General features: G+C 45.6%; 2 protein-coding genes across 4 annotated transcripts; one reads left to right on the plus strand and one right to left on the minus strand.

Moving 5' to 3' along the window:
• Nucleotides 1–37: 37 nt before the first annotated feature.
• On the plus strand, nucleotides 38–2,802 carry LOC130525378 (histone H2A.V). Of its 2 annotated transcripts, XM_057032104.1 has the most exons (5): nucleotides 38–444; nucleotides 1,343–1,420; nucleotides 1,501–1,614; nucleotides 1,704–1,833; nucleotides 1,914–2,802. In XM_057032104.1, the coding sequence occupies exons 1-5, from the start codon at nucleotides 442–444 to the stop codon at nucleotides 1,973–1,975; spliced, it is 387 nt and encodes a 128-aa protein (XP_056888084.1). In that variant the 5' UTR covers nucleotides 38–441; the 3' UTR covers nucleotides 1,976–2,802. The 2 variants fall into 2 exon arrangements, with proteins under 2 accessions (XP_056888084.1, XP_056888083.1); XM_057032103.1 differs by lacking the exon at nucleotides 38–444 and having other exon boundaries at nucleotides 1,337–1,420.
• Nucleotides 2,803–4,739: 1,937 nt separating this feature from the next.
• Nucleotides 4,740–16,916, minus strand: hs3st1l2 (heparan sulfate (glucosamine) 3-O-sulfotransferase 1-like 2). Of its 2 annotated transcripts, XM_057032096.1 has the most exons (4): nucleotides 16,622–16,916; nucleotides 10,782–10,844; nucleotides 6,858–7,250; nucleotides 4,740–5,838 (listed from the first exon to the last, which is right to left on the minus strand). In XM_057032096.1, the coding sequence occupies exons 3-4, from the start codon at nucleotides 7,125–7,127 to the stop codon at nucleotides 5,173–5,175; spliced, it is 936 nt and encodes a 311-aa protein (XP_056888076.1). In that variant the 5' UTR covers nucleotides 7,128–7,250; nucleotides 10,782–10,844; nucleotides 16,622–16,916; the 3' UTR covers nucleotides 4,740–5,172. The 2 variants fall into 2 exon arrangements, with proteins under 2 accessions (XP_056888076.1, XP_056888077.1); XM_057032097.1 differs by lacking the exon at nucleotides 10,782–10,844.
• Nucleotides 16,917–24,611: the final 7,695 nt, after the last annotated feature.

Below are 24,611 nucleotides of genomic sequence, written 5' to 3' on the forward strand. Positions count from 1 at the left end.
TGACTATTGCTTTTAGTGCGACTATGGTCACTTTAATGACAATACATACGGAACGAAACAATGTTATTTTTGAAGAAACGCGCACTGTTGTTGTAAAATTCGCAATTGACACGATTCTAAGCCCCCCCTATATTAGTGACATTTGGGAACGGCCGCCCGCGGAAGGACGCTCGACTCTAAGTCCCGCCCACTTTTTGGGCTCGTGCGCAAAGGGTAAAAACGGCGATCCGCGGTGGGGGGATGGGCAGGGCTCCTGCAAGCTCTAAGGGGATTGGTCGAAATTGAGATTCGAAGTAACAACGCGTCCTCTGATTGGCTCCCTCTTCTCCGTGAGGGATTTCAAGCAAGCGATTTCCGAACGGGGTTTATTGTTTCTCTGCTTTTAGGAGCCCAAATTGTTTGCTACCCGCTCAGTTCTACAGTCAGATACCGTGAAGGAAAATGGTATGTACGCCTCTGCTCACCTTAAGACCTAGGTATATATTTATGCCGCATTAATTGCACATGTAGGTAGGTCCCCTTTTTACTTTTACTGAAGGAATCGACAGGCTGTCTTTTTAAGTCTGCTAAAAAGCTAAATATCTGCTAACAGTTAGCAGTAGCATTAGCGCCAGAAGTCCGATTTTTGATATTTTCCCGTTTAAAGTTTTGCTGTTTCTGCTGATACGCATTCAGAATAGCGTTAACCGTAGCGCAGAAATCAAGTGCTTTGTCGAAATTATGAACTTGATATCACCCCCCAGTGTGCTCTTTAACTCGGTGGAAATTGGCATTTGTAGGGAGAAGCTAAGTTTTGTATTTCTTTAGCTTAACGGTTGGTAAATGCTAACGGGTTGGCTGTGGGTGTACAAATAGATTAAATTGATCAGTGGGGTTTAGTAAAAGTCAGCTCTACAGTCGAGGGTGTACATTTTGGAGGTGCGGGTTTTTCCCTCCTCGGACAGGGTTCAAAGCGGCGCGTGTGTTTTTCTTTTTGCCGCGAGTTCAGGGGTGGCAGCGCGCGCGCGTGCAGCGTACGTCAATTATATTGTTGTTTGCAGCTATTTGTTCAGTCACGCGGGTCATTTATGGCGCTTTTGGCGTCTAAACTTCTTCGTTTGGAGAGTCGCCCTTGAGTCTTCCGTTGGCGGGAAATTCATAATATTTAAACGGATTACATGAGTCACGCACCGCGCACAAAAAAGGGCCATTCTTGCTCATCAATTGTGGGTTTTCGCAGCCCGTTGAAATATTCCTCCGCAGTTTGCTGTGCACTGTCAGCTTCAGTTGGCGCGGATGCACAAATCCCTCCTTGTTGTCCTTCCAACAAAGTTGTGCATAAACGGGCTTCTGTCCCATGCAGGCTGGTGGCAAAGCAGGAAAAGACAGCGGCAAAGCAAAGGCAAAAGCAGTCTCCCGCTCCCAAAGGGCTGGACTACAGGTAAGATGTGGCGTTGCTGCATGCCTTCCTGGAGGGTGCACGGCATTGCTCACTGTCATGACACCTCTCTTTGTTGTCAGTTTCCAGTGGGACGTATCCACAGGCACTTAAAGACCCGCACAACCAGCCATGGTCGTGTAGGAGCCACGGCAGCTGTGTACAGTGCTGCCATCCTCGAGTACCTCACTGCCGAAGTAGGTTCTGCTTTTACGTTTGCCTTGATATTGTGACGCCCTTTGGATGGTGTGTTTGTATGATTGCGTGTGCGTTGCTTGTTTATTAGGTACTAGAGTTGGCAGGTAATGCCTCCAAAGACTTGAAGGTGAAGCGTATCACTCCTCGTCACTTGCAACTGGCCATCCGTGGCGACGAGGAGTTGGACTCCCTTATCAAGGCAACAATTGCCGGAGGAGGTGAGATGACACGTTCTTCCCACGTTTTTCCTGCCTATTTTCTTTCAAATTAGAGATTTAATCACACTCTTTGTTTTCAGGTGTCATTCCACACATCCACAAATCCCTTATTGGAAAGAAGGGCCAGCAGAAGACTGCATAGACCCCTGCGTTTTGACCAGACGTTGTGGGGTTTAGGGCTTTGATTGGACCAGGAGTTCATTTTTTATTATTATAGCAAAAGAGTGATTGTTAGAATTTGTGTTGTAATATTTTCCCTTAACTAGGAAAACAAGCTACAGAAAAGTCTAATGTAAAAAAAAAAAAACAACCCCTTTGTATGCTGTTGTAGAATGCCTGACAGTGGAGATCATCAAATGGAGACCATTAATTTGTTCGATTGGCTGGGGACTCTGTAATGTTTTATACTGAAAATTGTTAAACCATTTTTATATATAAAAAAAAACTTGTATTGTGGTTATTTTCTTTGAAATGCTTAAATTTACTATACACATTTCTATTGATGTTTCAGGGCAGAAATGGCTAAATGAAAGATGGTGCTTTATCTTTAATTACTGTAACAATACTGAGGATGTATTTAAAGGTAGTGTTTTTTTACATACGAATGGAAAATAAGTGAAAACTACACATAATTGCCGTTATATGCTAGAGTTTTGCATTTGTTTATAGCAGTAAACTGTATTAAATGTTAGTGGTGACCCTGCACTCTTGTGATTAGATGTCCAACGTTCTTAGTCTCGAACCTGTTTCCTTCAGTGTTGAGCCATTCATTAGGTATATATGATTTTTATATACTTTTTATTCCGTATCTTGAGAGGGAAAATGCCTGAAGATCAACATATGCTTTAAATTGTGACCATAAATGGAAACATACCTCGAGTGGAAAAGTCACCCTTTCTAGAAGTTTGTGTTCAGGAAAACTACATGTAACTAAAATCTTGTAATAAATATTTGACATATGAGAGCTGACCTGGTTTAAAAGTATTGTATGAGAATATTTTTTATTTTGAGGCGATGGACAGGTTTTACATATGTACCGAAGTCGTAAATTGCTGCAGTTCAACACCCAGTCACTAGGGGGCAGCGTCGATGTAGAAATACACTTATTAATACAGCCACAAGGGGATGGACTGCACATGTACATCGTTATTTTAATGTAGCTGCACTCACACTCACCCACACACACGTCTGACACACTGCTGCGGAGGCTGTGTGTGGGCAGCTGTTGATTTCCAACAACACTTCTATCTTTGATGATTCCAGTCTATCTGTCTCTCTCTCTCACTCACACACACACTTTGTGTATCACACTGGTTGCAGTGCCTGAACAATTCTGAGCGTTACCATGGTGTTTCATATAGTTTCACCTGCAGGTTGATCCGGGCAGAGAATTGTAAAGGTTTATAATTAAACTTATTATTTTGTTATACCATTTTGATTTGGTTGGTTTAAATGTATTTTCAAATACTGACTAACTGTGATTTAAGTTGTTTTTGTTTGCACAAAATTAGTGTCACCCAAATGTCACATCAGTGTTAATGAAGCAAGAGGAAATAAACTGAATGAATTTATTTCATTTTACTTAGCACAAAAGAGCTATTTACTTTTTAATTTCCCCAAAAACCTTAAGTGTAATGCCAATTAATTTCTTTGCTCTTCCGTCTTTGCATGAAAATACCAAAATGATAATAAGTCGGAGGTGATAAAAGGTGTTTTTTTTCCATCACAACAACGAGGGCGTCACTGTGGTGACATTAATGGGACTGACCTTTAGCAGGGCAGCAGCAGATTGATCACATCATGTGATCACACTCATGATATGGACCCATTTAACAATTTTCGCCAACATTTTTTGTCACAGTTACCAAACAATGTGATTTTAATTAGATTTCCGGCTTTAACCAGATGGGTGGAAGCCAGACTGAACGAAGAGACCAGTTGGTGTTTCTGTGAAGCCAAAGTTTGAGCTAAATTAACGCTGGAATATTAATATATACACTATATATAGCCTCGTTGATGATTAGCAGCATGTCTAACAACACTGACGGCTGGGATTGGCCTGCGTTGATCAGGGATTTGGTCATCAAATCTATAATTAATATTTAAGCTGTCTCATCATGGCAGTCCTTGAAGACCAACTATGGAATCAGAACGAATTGCAGACTGAGTTTTTGGTGTTCACAGTAACTTTGAGAGAGGAGTATGAACTCAGGAACCCCGTCACAGGAAGTGAGGGCTCCTCTGATCATCAGACATATTGTCTACATGAGTGTGAGCCTCTATGGGAACACATGAAAGTATCACATTCCTTACATCTTCAAAGAGCTGAGAAGGATTTGTTTATTCCTCCATCTCTCTCTCCCCAGCCGTCTTCCCGTTGAGGACGGTGGTGGGGGACAGCCAGAGGTCAGCCTTCAGCATTCATTCTCCTCTTATGCTCGTTTAAACAACACAACTACGGTACCGCCAAATGAACACATGATCAGAGTGATTATGATAACGGCACATTCTTAAGAGGAGCTTCTGTTTAGCCTTGACTGAAGTTAGATTTACGATGGACAATTGTGAAGTTTTTCCCTAAAAAAATAAAAATAATTGAGGGAAGGAAACATCTGTCCCTGTTCCGTTAACCTAGCCTAATGCTAACTGAGAGGAAGCGGAGACTTTTACTTATGGAAAATGCATTATTTGATTATTGTCCAAACCTCTTGGATAAAAACCAAAAGATTATTCCTTCACCAGGAGAGAAATTAGCTTTCTTTTTTGTGTTTTTTACATTTTAATCATCCAATTTCACGCTGTTATTCAACCTTTGGAATTGGAACGTTAAAAAATAATTGAAAATAATTGGTCATGAAACTAAAAAAGCATGTCAGAAACAACCTGGTTAGAAGAACAACATACAATGATTTCAACTAATCTTTATTTTTACTAACACACACAAGTATTTAAAAAAAACCCCAATGTATAAAAACACTACGTTGAAGCTCAGTGATTCTATTTTTAATGGCAATGGAGTCTTTAGTGCAACAGTTGACACGTATTTTCAGCAGATGTCAAATCGAACGACGTCACATTAACGTGTGCTCTTTGTTAAACGGCGCCGCTTGCCTTCGGGTCCAACCTGGCGTGTGGCACAGCTTCTTCGGGGAGGCACCTGCAAGGTTTCTGTTCCACAAGCGGCGCTCTTCGCCTCAGAACTCGCCACGTTTATACCTGAGCAGGTATCAATAAGTTCACCGGATCTAAACCGGAACAACGATTTCCTCTCTCTGTGTCCCTGAATGTGAGTCGTCCAAGATATGTTTGGAATATCTACATTTCCCGGCCATCGCCGGATCAGCACCAGGAGAACGACCTCCCCACCATTTCGAAGAACAGCTTGTTGGGTTTCCTGAAGTAGCGGCAAAGCTTCTTGAAGGCCTGGGCGCTCAGCGGTGCGTGCGGGCGGCCCTTGGACTCGTCCAGGCACTTGTCGTGTCCAGCAGACAACAGGCAGTAGAAGCCCTTGGTGGTGTTGTAATAGAAGTTGTTTGGGCTGATCCTAGGTGACAGGTCCAGGAACCTCTCGGCCTTCCTCAGCTCAGGGAAGGGATTCCGAATGAGCGCATCGCCGTCCACCACATGAATCTGCTCCCTGGGGAACACCTCCAGCCACCGGGCGAGGTGCTGGTGGTACAGGCTCCTCTGCAGCGCCTTGTACCCGGAGTCAATGTGGCCGTGGCGGATCAGGAGCTCCTCAAGCGACTGGTAGGGCTTGTTGCGGGTCAGGCGGTTGTGAAGGACCTGGGTGTAGTCAGACACCAGCCGCTCAGCCGGGTCCCGGACAATTAGCAGGAGCCGGACGGCAGGATTCATGTCCCACACGCGCGCAGGGGCCTGGGGGGCCGCAAAGTAGCCAGGGGTCTTCTCTACCGTCAGCTGTCCAGGGACCGTGAAGGGCATCTGAGCTCGGTACCAAGCCAGGCCTCGCCGGTAGTGTTCATCCACGTTAAAATAGTGCACCTGATGGGAGACAGGAGCAGAGAGAACGGACTCTTTTACACTCCGGTATTGACACGACAAGTGTAAAGTGAAACCACATTTCAAAAGGATATTGTTGTCATGACAATAATTTGGGGGTTTTTGCAACGAGCCTATCTGCTGCTGGCGCCGTTTAAGTCGCCACGGGTGACACGTGACATGTATAAAGCTACCAAACCTGCAGAAATGCAAGAGGCAAAAGCCGCCAGCGTGAGAGGGGATAATAAAGATGAGGGAGGATAAGCTGGAGAATTCTCCCTTCAAACTGCTTGTTTGACTGTGGCTTCGCTGTGACAGGCCAGCCAATCACTGCACCCCTCTTCTGGGCTGAGCCCACTTTGTTCTCATCTCATCCAGTGAGCTGCTCCCCTGGAACACTTGTCCATTATTAAAAACAAACACACATTCAGGAAGATTACCAGTAAATAGTAATAAACCATGCCTGTCCATATAGGGATCCAACAAAAAGCTTGAGCCAAATAATGACAATACTACCACTAATAAGAAGAAGAATAATGAGATGGAGGGATGGGAAAATTCTGGGTTGTCACTTCATCAAAGAGCACTTTGATCCGACTGCCTCCTCAACAATCTGACATTTGATGGAAACTCCAAATTTCTGCTAGTGAAGGCGAGGATGAATTTCTCTGATTCAAATGGAATGTTTGTGTCTGCTGGTGACATCTGAAGCTTTTTTATGGACACCAAACCTGCTGAAAAGATGTAAGGATTCCTCATAATCCAGACGTGAAGCCCAGACGATCCACACGTCAGACAGGCTTTGATATCTCCCCTTTGTGTTTGTCTATTAATATATATTTGACTGTTGTGCACTGGTTGACAGCATTGGGCTGCATCTTCCTGTGCAGGCTGCAGGTAAATGTGCCCTCTCCCTGCAGGCCCTCACACACCTTCTGTTCATCACTTACAGGTGTAAAAATTGGCCTTTTGCAGCTTCAATCACCAGGACGCCATCTAAAATTCAAAGGTTTGTGCTTTACCTCTGCTTTGGCCACCTCCACATCTGGATGCAGGTTGAGCATTTCCAGCAGGGCTCTGGTGCCTCCTTTCCTCACCCCAATAATAATAGCTCCGGGCAGCCGCTGCTGGGTGCTATTATGGGAAGGTGAGGAAGAGGAGGATGATGAAGAAGAAGAAGAGGAATAGGCAGCTGTGTTCGAAACCCCGCTGCGTAATTCTCTAAAGCACACAGACAGCTGAGTCTGCAGCAGCAGAAGCAGCAGTAGTGCGAGCAGCACTGTCCACAGCATGGTGCCTCACGCTCAGGTGGAAGTTATATGCACACGCTCATGAAGCCTCCGCACTGGTACAGTGTGTGGTGCTTGTTATCAGGCAGGAGGGGGCCTCAGGGGGGAGCTCTTCAGCTGGAGAATCTATAGGAGCGGAACAGAAAAAAAGAGTTAGTGATTTGCTGCTCTGCACCTTTCATCTTCAGAGGTGCAAGGAAAAACCCAACAACGCTTGGACGTGGTCAAATATCAGAAATGAGTGTGTTCACAGCATTCTGATGGCTTGACGCGTGCATGTGAGTGGCACCAACACTGTAACGGATCACTGGAAGGACAGAAACCTCTGAACGCAACGAAGCGTTCCAAACACTGGCTTCCACGGTTCCAGAAGGGCTCACGACGCTCATCTCTTCTCATCCCAGATACGGGCGCTCACGCTGGAGACGGCTGCCGTTTCACAAAGGCCCCGTCAAAGCAGCGGGATTATAGCGAGAAAATACTAAAATATTAATCTATCTCTAAAGGAGACACAGAGAATATGCATTGAAAATTAATGACGTTAGCGGGATCAAGATGCCCCCAAAGTGCGCCGGCGCCCCCTCTCAGTTCAGATGAACCGGTGAACGCGTAAAGGAGAAGCTGTGGTTCAACCTCTGTTTGGGGACCTGTAGCATATGTAAATATTCGTGCATTTTAAAGAGGAGAAAGGTGAATTTGGAGTTTTTGTTTGAAACAAAGTGCACGTTCTGGAGTCAACGACTGAGCTACACACCCACAAAATTCGATGCTCATGAATGAATGAATGTTTTGAGTTTCAGAAGGTTTCTCACTTTGTTCTGCCACTGCCGAACATTTCATTTAGCTGCAGGTTGATGTCGGAGACGACGCCCCGTCGACGCTGTTTAAACCTGCATTTTTAAGTAACCTTCAGATTATTCGTCACTTCCTTAACTCTGCTTAACTCACAGAAACCAAGAACGATATTCTTTTTCTTTACATCGCTGAGGAAAACACCATTAAAATGTGTGACTTTTCATGCAAATAATATTTAGCCTAAAAGACCTGGAGACCGGTGTAATAACAATGTAATTGACTGCAATAATGTATTTCCTATTTCCTTCCTGTTGCTGTTGTTGTTATTAAGTCATCCTGATGTGACTCAGTTATTAATTAGTGTAACAATGTTCTGGTCAAGGGGAAGAACTCTACCTGGGTCCTTCCTGAGCGCTAATTGCCCCTTCAGGGACAAAGGTTGAACCCTCCCCAGGCAGCTGTGTATCCCCAGTCTTGGTGACAATGTCGTCATTCCCGTTGCGTTGGGAAGCCATCGAAAGCATTATGTGCACAGCAAATGTACAGTTTTTATCCAGAAATTGCTCCGCGTTCCTTCCATTAACATATTATATCCTGCAGCTACAGATCAATGGGATGTTTGACCCTGAGGGGTGTGCGTGGGTAATTAGCTGCAGGCGATGAGCAGAGGTAACGTCAGGCGTCGTCCTCTTTGAGACAGACTGATGCCAGTCAGCGTGGGAGGGTCCTCTGGGAGGTTTGTGTGTGTCTGTGTGCAGATGTGCGGCTGCACAGCGAGACTCATTGGTGTGTCAAGTGGCTGCTGGATTCCCCTGTGACTCTGAACATGGAAATATTCCCCCACTGTCGTGTCTCTGTGCCGCCGTCCCTCCCCTCCTGACCTTCTGCTGTCGCCTCCACTAACCTCCCTCTTGCTTTTCCTTGTCAGACGTCTCTTTTTTTCTCCGCCTGCTCCTGATTTTTTTTTCCTGGGTTCAGAAACCCTCCTAGTTTGATTGTGTTAACCAGGCTAATGGAGGTGCCCTGCAGCGGCCTCTCAGTCACTCATAAATAAATTACAAGTACACCTTTCTGCAGCTGAAGTATTTTAAGTTGATGAATATTAATCTAGATGAAGTAGAAATGGGAAATATGGAAGATTTAAATGCTTTGTATGCAATGTTCCAGTGTTTTTGTACGCAAGGTCTACTAATGGCAGCATGGGTTTTGGGGATGTTGCATAAAGTGCAGGTCATTGCCTGAGACTGACTTTGAAACTGTTTTAGCCAGCGTTATGATAAAGTTGACAAAACATCTCTCTTCACATTTCCCCTTGTTCAGCAGGGAGACCCGCATTTTGATCTAAAAAAACTGAATGTTTCTCAACCATAATTCTCACCAATAGACCGATTTGGTGGATTAGTTCGTCCCTTTTCAGTCTCTCCTGTTATCAAATGTTTAAGATTAAGATTAAGATTAAGATGAACTTTATTCATCCCCGTGGGGAAATTGAATTACACTCTAAGCAAAAGAAATCATGCTTTATTATGATTTCTGTATGAATCTTTCCCCCAAAATGTTCTATAAAGCGTCTTTGAGAATAAACTTTCATTATGTAAATAGCTATCAATTGAGTTGCCATTGTTATTTATTTTTTAAAAGTTCTTAAGTTTTATATCAAATCTGCAGCGGCCCTGCTCAATGAGGCTTGCATGAGTTATTACGAGTGTGCGTCTTTCCTGATCATCACTTCTTCAGATTCACATTAGCCAGAATAGATAGGAGGGAGCGAACAACAATAACAACGCCAGGATGGTCAATGATGTGTGAACTCTCCATCTTGACTAACCCTTCTAACCGCCCAGGCTGGACCGGATGGAGACGGAGGGAGTGAAAAGGAGGAGTAATTATCTGTGAAAGGCAGATGCCGTCATCTGCATATTGAGTCCTTGTGTCTGTAGTTTTGTTACATTTGGCTCCCATTGATCTGCGCGTGTGCACCACCTCAGCCAGGACGCAGCAGGCGACTGCCTGCAATCCAAACCAGTGGATATATCTTTTAACTGAGCGATGGTATTTGGGGGGTGGGCGAAGGATTATCCTGTACGGAGAGACAGAGGGTGTGTGTGTATGTGTGTGTCTGTACTCTGCAGGAGGGTGTGTGTGTGTGTGTGTGTGTGTGTGTGTGTGTGTGTGGCAGAGAGAAAGATTTTCTCTGGTAGGGGGTGGTGTGGTAAGAAGCTGTGGATTGCCAAGCCTGTCACAAAGACTGTGAGAAACAGATAAGTCTCTTTCCTTGTTCCATTCGCTACTTCCCCATCTTTTTCTATTCCTCTCATTTCAACTCTTCTGGGGTTTTTTTCCGTTTCACCCTAGTTTTCCTCCTGCACCTCCAAACTTTCAGCCCTGCCGAGCTTCCTGTCGTTTCTTTCTGATGAGCGTGGTGGATTGTGGCACATAGACCCTACAGTCACCCAGATAATTGCCTTTCAGACCAAAATCAGACATGTAACACAGCCGCTCCTGTTTCTAATCCTGTTCCTGTTAACTGCCTGAAGAGGAGATAGCCAACACTCAGAGGGAGGTCTGTAATCAAAATAGATGAAGCCATCTGAACAAGACTGGGAAAGCTTCCAGCTCAGACTAGCGCCGGCATTTGTCCTCTGCTTGGAAGTCATCACACAGAAAAGATACAAGAGAATCGGCAGTATTCTATAGCTGCTGGTTACAATATGGCTGCCTCTAAGTCCCGCTACTCGCTTTCATTTCAGAAATCCTCAGCAAAATCTGCTGCCACATCTTCCAAGATAAGATAAAAGAAGTGAAATTTGGATGATGAGTGAAAACAACTCTCCAGTTTCAATGGAAGTAAAGGACTCTCACCTCTTCCAGGAACTCTATCTGTCCATGGGAGGAGTTGGAGGCACCCAGAGCCAGGCACCGGCTCTGAGGAAAGATAGTTATCCACATGAGTGGAGGATTTGATCCTGAGAAATTCAGAGGAAAGAAGAATGCAGAGATGGGGGGAAAAGCGCCCAAATGGGCCTCTGTCTGTCAGAACTCTGAGCTGCCTTAGTGTTTGTTCACAAGATTAGCAGAGCTGACAGGGGATGAGCAACAGAAATGCTAAGCAAACAGCTAAAAACACATAAAAATCCCAGTTCCCACAGAGCTCGTGGCCCACAGCACAGTCAGAAAACACAATTTCCCAAAAAACAAAATTATATGGCAACAGTGCCCCATCTCGTTCTTCATTGTGTTCAGGGTGATGAATCTGCCGCAATTAAATCAAGTTTTTCCATCAATCTGAACAAAAGAGAGAAAACTAAAAATGTTGTTTTTTCCCCTTCTTATGAGCACAGTTGCACGAACCCCCTGCGTGCTGGTCACATGACCGTCAACATGCAACACCAGATCCACCATCATGAAAATCCACCAGACGCTCATTGTTTAAATTTGCTAGATGTCACTGCGCCATAACACCCCTCTAATGTACAGAACAAGATCTTATGTTCTCCCTCCCTCTATGTTGAGATCCGTCCGTCTATTTCCCATCAGCCCCCTGCTGAGTTTGAAATGAGACACTTTGGAGCTCTTGGCCCACACCCACACCCACCCACCACCCTTTCACTCCCTCAGCACCACGTTCTCTCATAAGATCCCGATACCCTCCAACCATACGTGCACACACACACCCACACACACACATGCACACCCTCCCCCAAACATCTTCAGTCGCACACGCTCCAGGATCTGGGTCAACTATATCGAACACCAAAAAGGTGCCTGTTACTTCTCGTCTCTGCTGTACGTGTGTGTGTGTGTGTGTGTGTGTGCATTAATAAATAACATGCTGCCCCCATAACTCTATTACTCTATACAGTAAATACAGTATATGTGTAAATACAGGACATACATTCATAAATCCGCTTAAAGAGACACTGTCCCTGATCTCCCCCCCCCCCTCCTCACAGCCAGTGTCCTTGTTTACAGGCTCACGCATGGGCGTGCACCCTTTCACACCGAGCATGTGTTTCCTTTCACAGCGATGGCGGCCCCCGACAGCTTAACCCGACGGAGGGGAAAACGACCCGTCGAACTGGACTTAACCCAACTGTCCCGTGTGATGAGATGCTGGAGGGACGCCGAGCTGGGTTAATTTCATGTGAGAGGAACGGGGGCTTTGGGTCAGAGGTGGGCGTGGCCCAGTAAGGTCGTCGGCTTCGGGGCAGCATCGCTATCACTTGTTTGGTCGGTGGAGTTCACTGTCATTTTCTGTATGTTTGAGGGTCACGCTTGTGCACATATGGATGAGGAATGAGGTCGAGCCGACAGATGGGCCGGGCGAGTTGTGTCTGGTCAATAGTGTCACGGGCCAGTGAGCCCAAATATTATCTGGGCCCTGGACTGTGTTTTTTTTTAATGTTTGTTAGGCAGCAGCAGAGACGACCGAGAGAGCGAGAGAGGAAAAAAAACAGATGGTGTTTGTGTGAAAGCGGAGGATTTGAAGACGAGAAGAACGCAAGTGTCAGAAAACGAGAGAGGGACGTCGGAACGATGAACCAGCGTCGTCAGGTGTGTTTGGGCTCCCGTTGCTAGATTACCATAGCAACGGCGGTTCAAATTGCACTCACCTGGGCAGTCGACCCCAGGGACACGGATATTAAAGCAATGGGACTGAGGAGGATGGAAAAAGGGGGAGGCCATGAGGGGGTGTGGTAGCGGACGCGGAGCGTGGCAGCAACGGTCGCATTTATCCGGCATTTAGCTGCAACTTGTTACCTCAGGAGTCAGGAAACAGGACTGGGCCAGAGATTCAGCAGTGCTGACTGGCTGCAGTCAAATTACAAATGATAATTCAGCGTTTCAGCAGGGGAACTAAAGAAAAAAACCCACCATCAGCAGGAAACACCGGTGGAGCCGGACCGAACGCATTCCTTCATTAATTAGCTTAGCCCGTTGTTTTTCAATTAGCAGAGGGATTGTCTTGGCAGGAGAGCCCGAGGCATGATGTCACCTATAGGATGAGTACTGATACGAGCCGGTATGCAAATACGGGTCTGATGAATTCATCTGAGCAGAATATAGAACCAGTCTTTTGACAGAGACAAGGCTCACGTGCACGAACGTGCTGGTGCTCATGCATTGGTTTGCAAACCTGGCATGAGGGTGGTGATAGCTCCACTGTGATGTTTTCCTTTTTTTCCCACCTTTCCTTCAGCACAACGTCTCACAGAGGCTCCAGAAAAGCCTTTCTCACCCTCTCGGTCCCCGGCAACGCACGGAAACACGCACCTGTGCATTTGGAGGTGGTTTTGAATGACGTTCTGACTCCTGGACACATGCGCGTGCACACAGACAGCCCGCAGGTCGGGTCTGCAGCTGGGAATTGACCATCATTATCTCCAAAGATGACATTTGCGGCATCCAAAGTTTGGAATCAATCAAGGTTATTCCAGAAATCCAACAACTTATCTCTCTCTGGAGTCTCATTTGCCCTCTACAACATTGCTCGATTGTTTTTTTTTTCCCCCCACAAATTTTGGTCGTGGGCCAGTTTTCAGTTCCAGTGACTTTGCTACTGTACACTGCAGGTCAATATGGGAGAGTGAGTTGATTGAGTTTTAATTGACAGGAGCGCTGGAGGCGTGCAGGAAGTGGCGGTGCGGACTGAACAGGGACTGCTTTGGATTAGGGAAATCGAAGGCTGCTGATGTCCAAACAGAACTTGAGTCACAATTTGAGAGATTAACGCCTTATCCTGCAATTAGCAGAGATAAAATATGCGTCAGTAAATGGGAAATTTATCCCAGATACGAGCAAAGCCAGGCTTTTAAACGTCTGAAATAGCAATATCACAGCATCAAATTCCAGAGTAGAACTGAGAGAACCTGGTAGTTTTTATGTCAGGGTGTTCCTCATAATCGTGATCAGATTAACTTGTGTTAATATTTGGTCTTTAATGAGGTTTTGGCTGGACTTCAGGGTCGTGAGCACACACGCGGTTGCTATGTTGTAAATGTGAACGTCGTCATTGCGAAACTTCACCCTCACAACGTGACCGGCTGGTCACGGCTCCAAGGTCTCACAAACAGAAACTGGTGAATTTCATTCTGAGTCAAATGGGGATGTTTTTATGTCGCAACAGTTGTGTGTGTGTGTGTGTGTGTGTGTGGGAGGGGGGGGGGGTAATGAACTGAATGGCGGCCGTCACCAGCATTTCCCTGGCACTTTGTTTTTCTTAATGTCAGCTTTGCCGTCATCTTGGAAATACTGTCACTCACTTACTCATACACGCTCTCTCAAACACACACACTCACACACACGCGCGCGCACACACACACACACAGAACACTGAACACAGATGGTTGCTTTATCACACACAGTTAAGCATATAAATCTATTGGTGAATTTGGCACAGACTACTGAAAAATAAGCTGTCCATGTATGAGTGTATGTGTGTGTGTGTGTGTGTGTGTGTGTGTGTGTGTGTGTGTGTGCGTGTGTGCGTGTGTGTGTGTGTGTGTGTGTTCAATGCGCTTCAGAAGACATATGCACTCTACTCATAAATAAAGTCTATGCATTATTCAGGCCTGCTCCTCCAGCTAATGCCCCTTAATGTGCCCAAACAGCCATAATGTACTCTTCTATCGAGGTGACAGAAACCCCTCAACACACACACACACACACACACACACACACACACCACACACACACACACACACACACACACACACACACAGGTCCCATTTTACACAACATCGTTTTGAGCGTGACTCATTTCACTCTCAAATGTCCTCATGTTCCCAATATCGGAAAAGAACACAAAAAACTCCATTTGACTCCTGATCCCAAATGCTGCTGCTGCACTTGCTGTCCAATTTTCATTGAACTTTCCTCAATTTGTCCCTAATTTCCCACGCTCGCCTCACTTTTGGCCTTTCCTCAATCTTTAACTGCCAGTAATGTGAAAACTTTTCCAAGGCCTGGAAAGTCACATCTCCGTATTTAAAAGATGAATCCAACAGTCACACAGGGTTACATTACTTTGTTGGGTTTACAGGTATTTTACAGGTATTTTTATACAACTTAAAAGTGAAATAATAACTACCGGTAGTTATATGTAAAGCTTATACAGGAACGTAATTGTGGCGCATGGTATGTCACAGTTATCTTAAAATTAAAATAATTTACAATACTTGACAACTAATTAGATGTCAGAGATCAGATGCTAATTAAATGTTAGCAGAATGTTTTTAGGGGTCTTGCAGAGAAACAACAGCTTTCAACAACAGGCTATCGCACCGTTAGCATGAAGTGAATTTGAAAAGCAGAAGGGTTCTTTTTCCATTGTTATTACTTAAATCACCTTCTAGACAGTAGCCTGTTTACACTGAGCGCCAGTTTCAGCTTAAAAGGTAACAGACCTGATGACTGCATTCCAACGAAAGATTAACCATTAATAACAGTCTCATGGATGATTACTGACTAACACGGCTATCTCTTTGTTTACACGACGCACCGGATCTCGGTGTAATGTTAAGCTCTCACATGACAGAAAATCGATTGCTCACAGTTTGCTTTGTGACACAAAAACACCCCCAACACACACACACATCCCAGACAAACCCTCCATTCATGCCTTTGCTCCCTCTGCCTCCTGACTCCCTCTCTTCCTCAGCTCTCTACAAACACACTGAAGGTCACAAACACATCTTGTCCGTCCCCTCACAGTCCCTCCGACCTGGACCTGCTGCTGGGCTCCGTCCCTTTCCAGTCTGTTTGCAAGGCTTCAGGCGCTGCAGACGGGCTTCTGCCGTCTCATTTAACCAGCTTGGCTTGTGGGAGTGTCACCATAATTAGCTCTGACTGGGAATTACTGCTTTGTTTTAACTGTCTTGTGGATGCAGCTGAGGATAATCATGCCGGGGTTATTGCGCTAAACAATGTGAATGGCTGCGTGTTCGGATCACAAGAGATGCTTTGGATGATTATAGATGGTATAAGGTCTCCCCTTTTTCATCTTTCCTCTAAAATGCTGCAAGTGGGACATAAATCTGTTTTAGAGTAACAGTAATAAAGAGATCATGATTCTGGACTAACATGCAATTACCCCATGCATCCTCTCTGTGGACTTTATTGCCCCTCTATGGCGAACAGCCACTTCGGAGGAGGCTCGGACTGCTGTTGTTTCGTTTGTCACACGAGAGCGAAGCCGTGGATTCAGGCAAAGGGCTGAATCCAGGTGTGTGTTTCACCTGCGCTAACGTCCTCCAAGGCGCTCGTCCACAGGCGAAAGCATCACATCAGCAGACTTTTATTAACCTGCCTCTCTGCTCTTTCCTTCACCTCTGCTTCTCCCTCCGTCCCCAATCATGCGCATCACTGACTGCACACTCACACACACACACGCGCACACACACACACGGGCACAGACATTGTCAACTTCATCTGCACAGATGAGTGAACATTTCTCCGCACTCTCCCCACGTGTCAGTGTTCACGGCTCTGAAATAGGCACGCGCGTTTCTGCAGAAGCTTCAGAAATGAACAAGCAACAAAGGTGAAAGTTGTGTAAACTTTGAGTGATCTGAACGGATCCACTGGTGCTGCAGCTACAGTTCACCTGCGCAGCGTGACCCCCCCCCCCCCCCACCGCGCAGCGCTTGGCTGTGAACTTGAAGAAAACGGTGAATCAGATGAATTAGAAAAGAGGTCGTTACCTGGTGGCTGGAATCCCAAAATGTATCTTTATGTTCTCGCTGCTCTCGTTTTCTTTTTCCTTCTTCTCTTCTCTCAGAGTTGCTGGCATCTCCCTCCTGCCTCCTTCTCCCAGTCAGTTTTTCCTCGGCACCACGGGGCGTCACGGAGGAGGTGTTTGTTGTGTGTGTGTGTGTGTCTGTGTGTGTGTGTGTGTGTGTGTCTTTATAAGAATGTCTGAGTGTGTGTGTAAGTGGGTGAAGGGAGCGTCTGCTTTGTGCTGCCAACCTCGATGAGCACGCTGTTGCAACTGACTGAGTGAGTGTGTGTGTGTGTGTGGTTGAGAGAGAGAGAAACAGAGAGAGAGAGAGAGAGAGAGATTAGTGTACTCACTCACACATCTCTGCCTCAGGGAAACACCCCATTCTCTCCTTTTTTGTCCGCCACATCAGTTCTTTTTTTAAAACAAAGCATTAACTTCTTCAGGACTCATCGAGACAAACACTTCTCTGCTTGTTCCATTCCTCTTTTTGCTTGTCAGTTTTTAATCATGTCCAATCATTTCTTGTCTTTATTTTCACGCTCGGTCAACTGCGGCTCCCCTAAATCACCAAGAACCTACAGACAAAAACTGCACAATAACCCAAAGAGTTCGGATATTTGCATCGTCCACTTGTCATGTCAGCGACACTAAATTAGATTGTGAGTTTAGATTGTGTAATCTGATTACGTCTAGTGGAAGGAAGCCGTGGCAAAGAAAAAAAAGATACTTAATAACAGTTAAATTCAAATTGTTGCTCTCTCAAATTGTATTCTTAATCATTTCTGCAGGCAAACCCTGATGTCTAAAAACAAAGTCAGCATTTTGAGACCTTCTCTATGAAATATAGAACGTTAGGAATTTTAGATGAGCAATAAATCTCCTTTTTTATGCTGTCGTAAAAAAAAACCAAGGAAGACAACAACAGAAATATTTCTATGGTGCAAAATGCAAATCAATATGTGAATTGTTGGAATATGTTGGCGAGGATGAGAGCCCTGAGCGCCTGAGTGAGCACAGAGAGGTGATGGAAAAGGACAGCAATCATTTTAACCTTGAAGAGACCCCTACTCCATTTTGTTTGAGCCCATCACAGTGATTACAAAATTTAGCTTTAGCCTGCTAATCTGCTCCAGAGCCACATTAAACTACTCCCCAGGAGGTCCAGCATAAACCAGCCAACACTCTACAATATCTGGAGGCTTTTGTTTACTCTCAGCAATGACAATGAGGATAAAAGAATAAATCTACCCTTTAATCGGGGGGGCTGACGCCCCTTCTTTTGAATGTTGCTAATGGAAAAGGTAAATGAGTCCGTCTGCCAAACATAGAGAGCAGCAATTTAAACCGCAGAATATTTGTGCAACGATCGACAAAGACGGTCAATTTAACATGTGACACAACCAAAATATCTGGGTCCAAAACCTTTTCAATCTGACTTTTGGTTGTCACAGTATGCTCGCCATCCTTTAGGGTTCCCACTTTAGCAGCTTTTTTGTTTTCCTGTTTCCACAGTTTAAAAAATACCCAAACAAACATTATTCCACTGTTTTTTCCCCTATTATTCCACTATTTTTTGTGGTTGTTAAACGGCGGATCAGCGTTCCTAGTTCGCTGTAATGTTGGGTATTATAGCCATGCCTCCTACAGATTTTCCTTAATATATCTAATTGATATTTTTTCCCCTATTGCAAAGCTTCCATCAACATCTAGAGACGGCGTCGATTAGCACGTTGTCCTTGCCTCCTGAGGTAGAGGTGTGTGTAGAGAAACGCGAAGATCGATGTGATACGTAACAGAAACGATGGCACGAACCTGGACGAGGATGCTGAGTTTTAAGTTTGAAGCGGCTTTAGCAGTGGCTCCTACACAATGAGACGGCGTTGGCACGTGCTGAACGACCTTTAAACAATTAGCAACAATACAGACGGGTCAAACCCTCTACTCGCACCTAAACAGACCCTGACCGCGGACAGAATGTGGGCTCGCCCGCCATGTGTTTTAGAAGCTGCCAATATTTCCACTGCAAGGCTACGGTCAATTATTTCCTTATATTGATGCATTGTGGCAGCAGATGGAGGGCTGCGTTTATCTTGTTCTGTTTGCTTGTCCGTCCTACTGCTTTCCATGAGATATCGTGTTTGAATATAGGCCGAGATAACAAAGAATGCCAGGAAATTTGGAGGATTGAAGTCACTTTCTGAGTTACTGCACCCCTGCTGGGCGGGGCAGGGACTGCGGTGTCGGATCAGACGCAAAAACGGGAAAATTCACTGCATATGAATGCTCGTTGGGCCAAATGATGGGGAGATGAGTGAGTGAATAAGAACCCCCCCCCCACCCTGCTGAGTTTTGTGAACAAAGCCGCTCCACCAGCTGTAACGCAGAGCGTCCAGGCCTCTGTTATCACGTGTTTCTGTTGATGTTCATTTTTTTTAAAGAAAATTCTCTCCAAAACAAAAAGCTGCCCCCCTGTTGAGTCTCTCAGCAGGGGGTGGGCGCTCACCGAGCCAACTCCCTCTCCCCTGGGAGACAGTCAACCAGTCAACACCCCCTTGTCTGCTCCCCTGTTAGATTCCACCCCCTCACTTTGATGATCCCTCTTATCTTATTTCCCTCCACTTTGCTCCCCTCCAGTAAAACCACCTTTCTCTCCTTTTTCTCTCCCCTGTGTTGAGGTTTACTTCCTGTCTCTCTGTCCGTCCACCCCACCCAACTCTGATGCTTAATCCTTTCCCCCATACCTGTCACCTCAACTCTCCTCCCTTTACAACTTATCTCACCCATTTCCTTTCTGCTGGTCTCCATTTAATCATGTTGGGGTGTTTTTTTTCTCTCTTCCCAAGCAGCAAAGCGATTTGCAGCGTCTTCGGGTCTGTGGGAAAGCCCAGGGGGTGGGTCTGAATAAATAAGCATGGGTAATTTGCTCCAAACCTGCAGCCTTTTTGATGTTTTTTCTTCTTCTTTTCACCCTCCCAGTTTATGAAACGGAGATAAAGACACAATAAAATGGTGGGAGATCTCACAGTGGCTCATTATATGGTTGTCAGCCAAGTTTTCTCACAGGGCTTTGTGGCCGACTGCTCAGCCCCACTCTGCTGCTTCTGTTCCTTTTCAGGGAGTACGATCTCTATTACACGGAGAGGCTGGAGTATTTGGATAAAACCAGTCTCATTTGAGGAGGTAATGAGCTGTGAATTCTGCCGAATCCGAGGCAGATTATTAACAATAAATTACAAACCTCGTCGTACAGAACTAACAGCTCGCAGAGCGCCGCCTCTAAAATGGCCCAAAGGACGACATTTTGGCTACTGAATTAGGTGCATCCTCTAGTTTAATTCTCTTCTTCTATGCATCTGTGTGTGTGTGTGTGTGTGTGTGTGTGTCAGTACCAGGTCAACTGTGAACATCAGGTATTAATAATGCAGTGCAGGAAGCAACCCCTCCGACAAAGTTGTGCAAGACGCCGCCTCATCTCCACATCCGCCCCACCACTGCCGGCAACATTTCCCAGCACAGACTTGGAGGAAACTCAACACACCGATCCATAAGAACCGTCGGGCTCGTGCAGCAGGAACAACCAGTTTGGGGGCCAATCGCAGTTTGGGGGCCTGATTCGCTCCACCTCCCTGCTACCTCGGGACGTTTTGACCTCCTTTGTTTCACCATTAACGCTCTTGGTAAATTACTTATGAGTGAAGAAACCATTAACTTCTTCAGAATCAATAAACATTAAGAGTTTATGCAGCAGTGTAATTACTTCTAAGCTGCGCTTCATCATTTAAATGATACACCAACTTGCTCAGGGATTCATTCTCTCTCAGAAAGCTGTTGATTTGAAGACGCTTTAGGAAAGTAAACTTCATTAATCTAATTTATTTCACACTAGACAGACTGAATATCAAAAAATGCAATTACATGTAACCCTCTGATCGGACAATGAGAAACTGTAAACAACTAAAACACAAGCAAAGCCCGTATTTCTGAAGGATGAATTAGACTCACAGTCCAAAAACATGAATTTGGGGTTGATTGGTGACCCTGTGACCTGTCCAGGTCCATTTATTCCCTAATTAGGAATAAATGAAAGATGATAACTGTCTGTGTCCTCTGGGTCCCATGGTCCAAAGTGGTTTCTGGAAACTTCTTTAGAACTTCAGAATCTGGAAACATGAGTCATTTGTGCACCGGCACAGGTTGTACCAACATCACAGGATCCTCATCTCCTCTGCAGGACCGTGATAAACAGCTGCTCGCTCTTGGCGTCTCTCGGAGCCGCTGCGATCTCTGCGTGTCGTCCACCACCGCTCTCATCGCACCTCCCGGCTCTTCTCCGAAGTTGCAGAAGGACACGCAGGGTTCATTAGCCACTGATGAGCCGTTTAGGTCCAGACAGTGAGAACACAAGCTAATTAAGAAGCGGTGACCAGATGGGACATAAAACCGTTTGTGTCTCTAATGTGAGCTGTCTTTGTGTCTGTGTGAGCAGCGAAGAGTGGAGAGAAATGTGAAGACGCAACTGCTTGAGCAAGGCTGAGCTTTGGAATGAACCCAGCCCCGATGCAGCTTGACAGGGCGAATTTGTGATGATTAAGCAGTAGTTGTTTGGTGGTAGTTAGTCGCCACGGCGGCGTTTGCAGTAGCATGTGTTGATCTGATTTGTATGTCAGGTTGTGTAGCACGGTTAGCCTAGCATAGCATAGCATAGCAGCACGGCACAGTGTAGCGCAACAATCAGAGCCAATCCGGGCTCTGAGGATTGTGTGGATCCACCAAGCGTGGAGTGAAATTAATTACAATTGTTAGTTAATTAAAGCTCCAGCACTGAAATGCGCCAGGCTCTCTGGTTGTTTTGGGCCTCGAGTGTGTGACCGCGCTCGCCACTTTTGCCGCATCGCTCCTTCACTGAGAAAAGGAATCTGGAAATATTTATGAAATTCCAGTTTGACACCTTTTGTGTTGACAAGGCTGTCAGAGCACGTTGGAGGGGATATGGCTCTATCCCGGAATAGATGCGACTGTCAAACAGCCAAACAAGCGAAGCCTGCGGTGGGACAAATGGGTACACGCACGCCACCGAGGGTTGGGAGTCTCGAACAACAATGTGAGGAATCCAGGAGGAATGTTGACGTCAGAGGCAGAATAACACCGATGCACCTTCTCCAGATAAGCACCAGCATCCTCATCCCAAAAATTTACTCGTGAGTAGAAATGACACAAAGGGCTCTTTGCAAGCGCATTTCCAATAACACAAAAGTGTTTTTGTGACCGTATGTTGGATTAAAAACCCGGATTGAACGTGTCTCCTGTTGTCCGGAGGCTGAGGGACTCCTGGGAGCTCCTCAGAGGCTGCTGTACCTGGAAAAGAGGCCAGCACACTTATTATTCTTCTATTTTCACAAATAAGAAGACGGTCTCACTGTTACAGCAAAATCCTGACTGCAAGTTAGAAATGCTGACAGAACCGGGCGTGAAATATCCCACATTTAAGGCTTTTTTGGAAGCTAAAGTCTCCAGGAGTCGCTGCGGGTAAAAGGACATCAGCCTGTAAAGCCTGTAAAGCCTTCGGGGGCCGACAGGAGGAGCCAGGAGGTGCTTCCATGAGTCTCTGATGAGGACTGCGACCCGGAGGACGAGGTTCTGCAGCTCGAGGAGCAGCGGGTAAAGTCCGAATATTGAAACAAATTCCAGATGATGATTATAATCTTTCAATATCCGGACCGCAACTGCAGCGGTGGGAATCAGCAGGTCCCGTTAACATGCATTTTGAAGATCTTAGAACCTCCTTGAAGAATCCTTTCATGGTTTTATACAGCCTGCAACAGTTAGAAGAGCAAGAAAAACCAGACTTCCTCCTTTCTGTTCCTGAAATGTGAGAATTTTCACCCAAAACACAAGGAAGAATGTCTATAAAAAACAGAGCAGAAGCTTTATGAAACTTATTTACGCCTTTGATGCTTCCACTCTGTTCTAAAGGGATTTTAAAGGAAGCCTTCACCTCAGAATCAGCAGAATTCTCCTCACCTGTCGGCCCATTTATTCATCTAAATTATTAAAGTAGGAGAAGGTGCTCCAAAAATACCCCAGGGCAGGTTTGCTGTAACTTGGCTCTACGATAAACAAGTTTCACTCTTTACTGTTTAAAATGCGTTCTGTATTTTGTATCAGTCTGTTTAATTTATTATAATTAAAAACTTAAGTCCTGGGGGCTACAGCTTCCTCTGCTATTCTTCAAATTAATGATCAGCTTACAAAGGATAGAAAGTGGAAGTTAATATATCTTAATGTATTATAATATATCTTGTCTGCACATCTACGGGATATTGATGTAGTTTTCACATTTTAACTTTTAAAAGGAATTTAATCACATGACATCTGATTGTTTATCCAGCTAGTTTAAGAGCATCCGCTGATGGACGAGCTTCTGTTCCAGCCTGTTTGGAAATTGTTCGGTTTAATCGGCATTTGTGAGAAAACACGATGGCTTCCAGGAGCCGGAAGCTCAGCCAGGATTCCCAGAGACGTCCTGACAGGACAAAGCCTGGAGCTGATGCTCTGGCAGCCGACCAGAGGCTGAGGGTTTAAAGACTGAACAGCTGCTGGCAGGATCTTTCCATTCTGCTCAAACACTCAAGTCGTGTGTCACCGCAGGTCGATGTCAGCACCATCTGCACCGTGTTCTTATCTTCACACGCGTTCTATTGCTTCCTTGCGACTGCTTTTAAGTTTTACATCGATTATGCCTCTGATTTGTAGCCATAAATTCACACAGTTGGTGTCCAAAACCTCCTAAATCCTTTAAATTGTTTTTTTTGTGTGTGTGTGTGTGTGTTCCGTCCTTGGTGGTAAATAACCTTTGATAACATCGTCTATCACTGGCAGCAACGTCACACAATATGTTTGACTTTGCCTAAAAGGTCTTGAAAAGATCCAAATTTGTGCTGCGAACATCTCAGCTCAGACGTCGTCGTGCTTCCTATTGTTGTTGTTGCTTCGCCCTCCCTCCCGTCGTCCCTCTGGCCCTGCAGGGTGAGCTGGGCTGGTTGTGTCTGCAGCTCTGAGCTTGGAGATGCTCCACTATGACGCTCTTTTGAGCCTCAGTGGCTGGGGGGGGGGGGGGGGGGGAGGTGTGAGAGGAAGGAGTCGAGAGAAGAGACGAAGGGCGAGGAATAACCAGAGAAGACGAGTAGGTAAAGGAAGGAAAGGAAACAAGGGGAGAAAATGAAGGAGGGCCGGAGAACAGGTTGATCTTTCCAGACGATGTTGTCAATGAATTTTAAATGAGTTTCCGGGTGATGCTGAAACAGCCTCTGTGACCTTTGACCTTCTACGGCGAGCTACAAATCAAGAGTGGAGATGTGACTTCCTGCAGTCCTGGTGATTCATTGAGCTTCATCCAGGCCAAGGTCGCTCCATCACCTCGACGCCGAGCTCCTGCTGCCTGTCTCCAGTCCAAAACCCTCACTTGCAACGTACATTACCACTTCAACGAGTTGTCACGGCGACCAGCAGAGGACAGCAAATACCGGTACGTTTTAATGAGAACCCCAAAGTGGAACACTGACATCTCTATGAATGATTAAAACCTGCGTTCTGGCTCGGCGTTCTTCTCCTCTGCGAACACAAATACACCAGGGAAACAAAACTTTTACGGTACTTCTAACTTCACACACTTTAAAAACTGTGAGGGCGAGCTAAAACGCCCTCACTTCCCAACAATGTCCCCACTGTTCTAGTAAAACGCCTGTTCTGGCACATTGCGTAATATATTCAATAAAACAGACACACACTTTTTGTCATTAGTGAACATGTTGAGGTCAGCACGGTCAGTACAGTCTCTTCATATACATCCCGCTCTCGCTCTCTCTCTCACACACACACACACACACACACACACACACACACACACACACACACACACACACACACATGCGCATGTTGAACAGCATTACCAGGGGCTGAATGAGACTCTC

This window comes from Takifugu flavidus, chromosome 5 (genome assembly GCF_003711565.1).
Source record: "Takifugu flavidus isolate HTHZ2018 chromosome 5, ASM371156v2, whole genome shotgun sequence".
In the NCBI taxonomy this organism is placed as follows: domain Eukaryota; kingdom Metazoa; phylum Chordata; class Actinopteri; order Tetraodontiformes; family Tetraodontidae; genus Takifugu; species Takifugu flavidus.

What these genes read in the sequence shown, in the direction of transcription:
- hs3st1l2 (XM_057032097.1), bottom strand. Translation starts at nt 7,127, where the DNA reads ATGCTGTGGACAGTGCTGCTCGCACTACTGCTGCTTCTGCTGCTGCAG. An exon ending in TGGAGGTGGCCAAAGCAGAG is followed by an intron (nt 5,839 to 6,857) that starts GTAAAGCACAAA and finishes GTCTCCCATCAG; the next exon opens with GTGCACTATTTTAACGTGGA.
- LOC130525378 (XM_057032103.1), top strand. Translation starts at nt 1,337, where the DNA reads ATGCAGGCTGGTGGCAAAGCAGGAAAAGACAGCGGCAAAGCAAAGGCA. An exon ending in CCCAAAGGGCTGGACTACAG is followed by an intron (nt 1,421 to 1,500) that starts GTAAGATGTGGC and finishes CTTTGTTGTCAG; the next exon opens with TTTCCAGTGGGACGTATCCA. An exon ending in TCGAGTACCTCACTGCCGAA is followed by an intron (nt 1,615 to 1,703) that starts GTAGGTTCTGCT and finishes CTTGTTTATTAG; the next exon opens with GTACTAGAGTTGGCAGGTAA.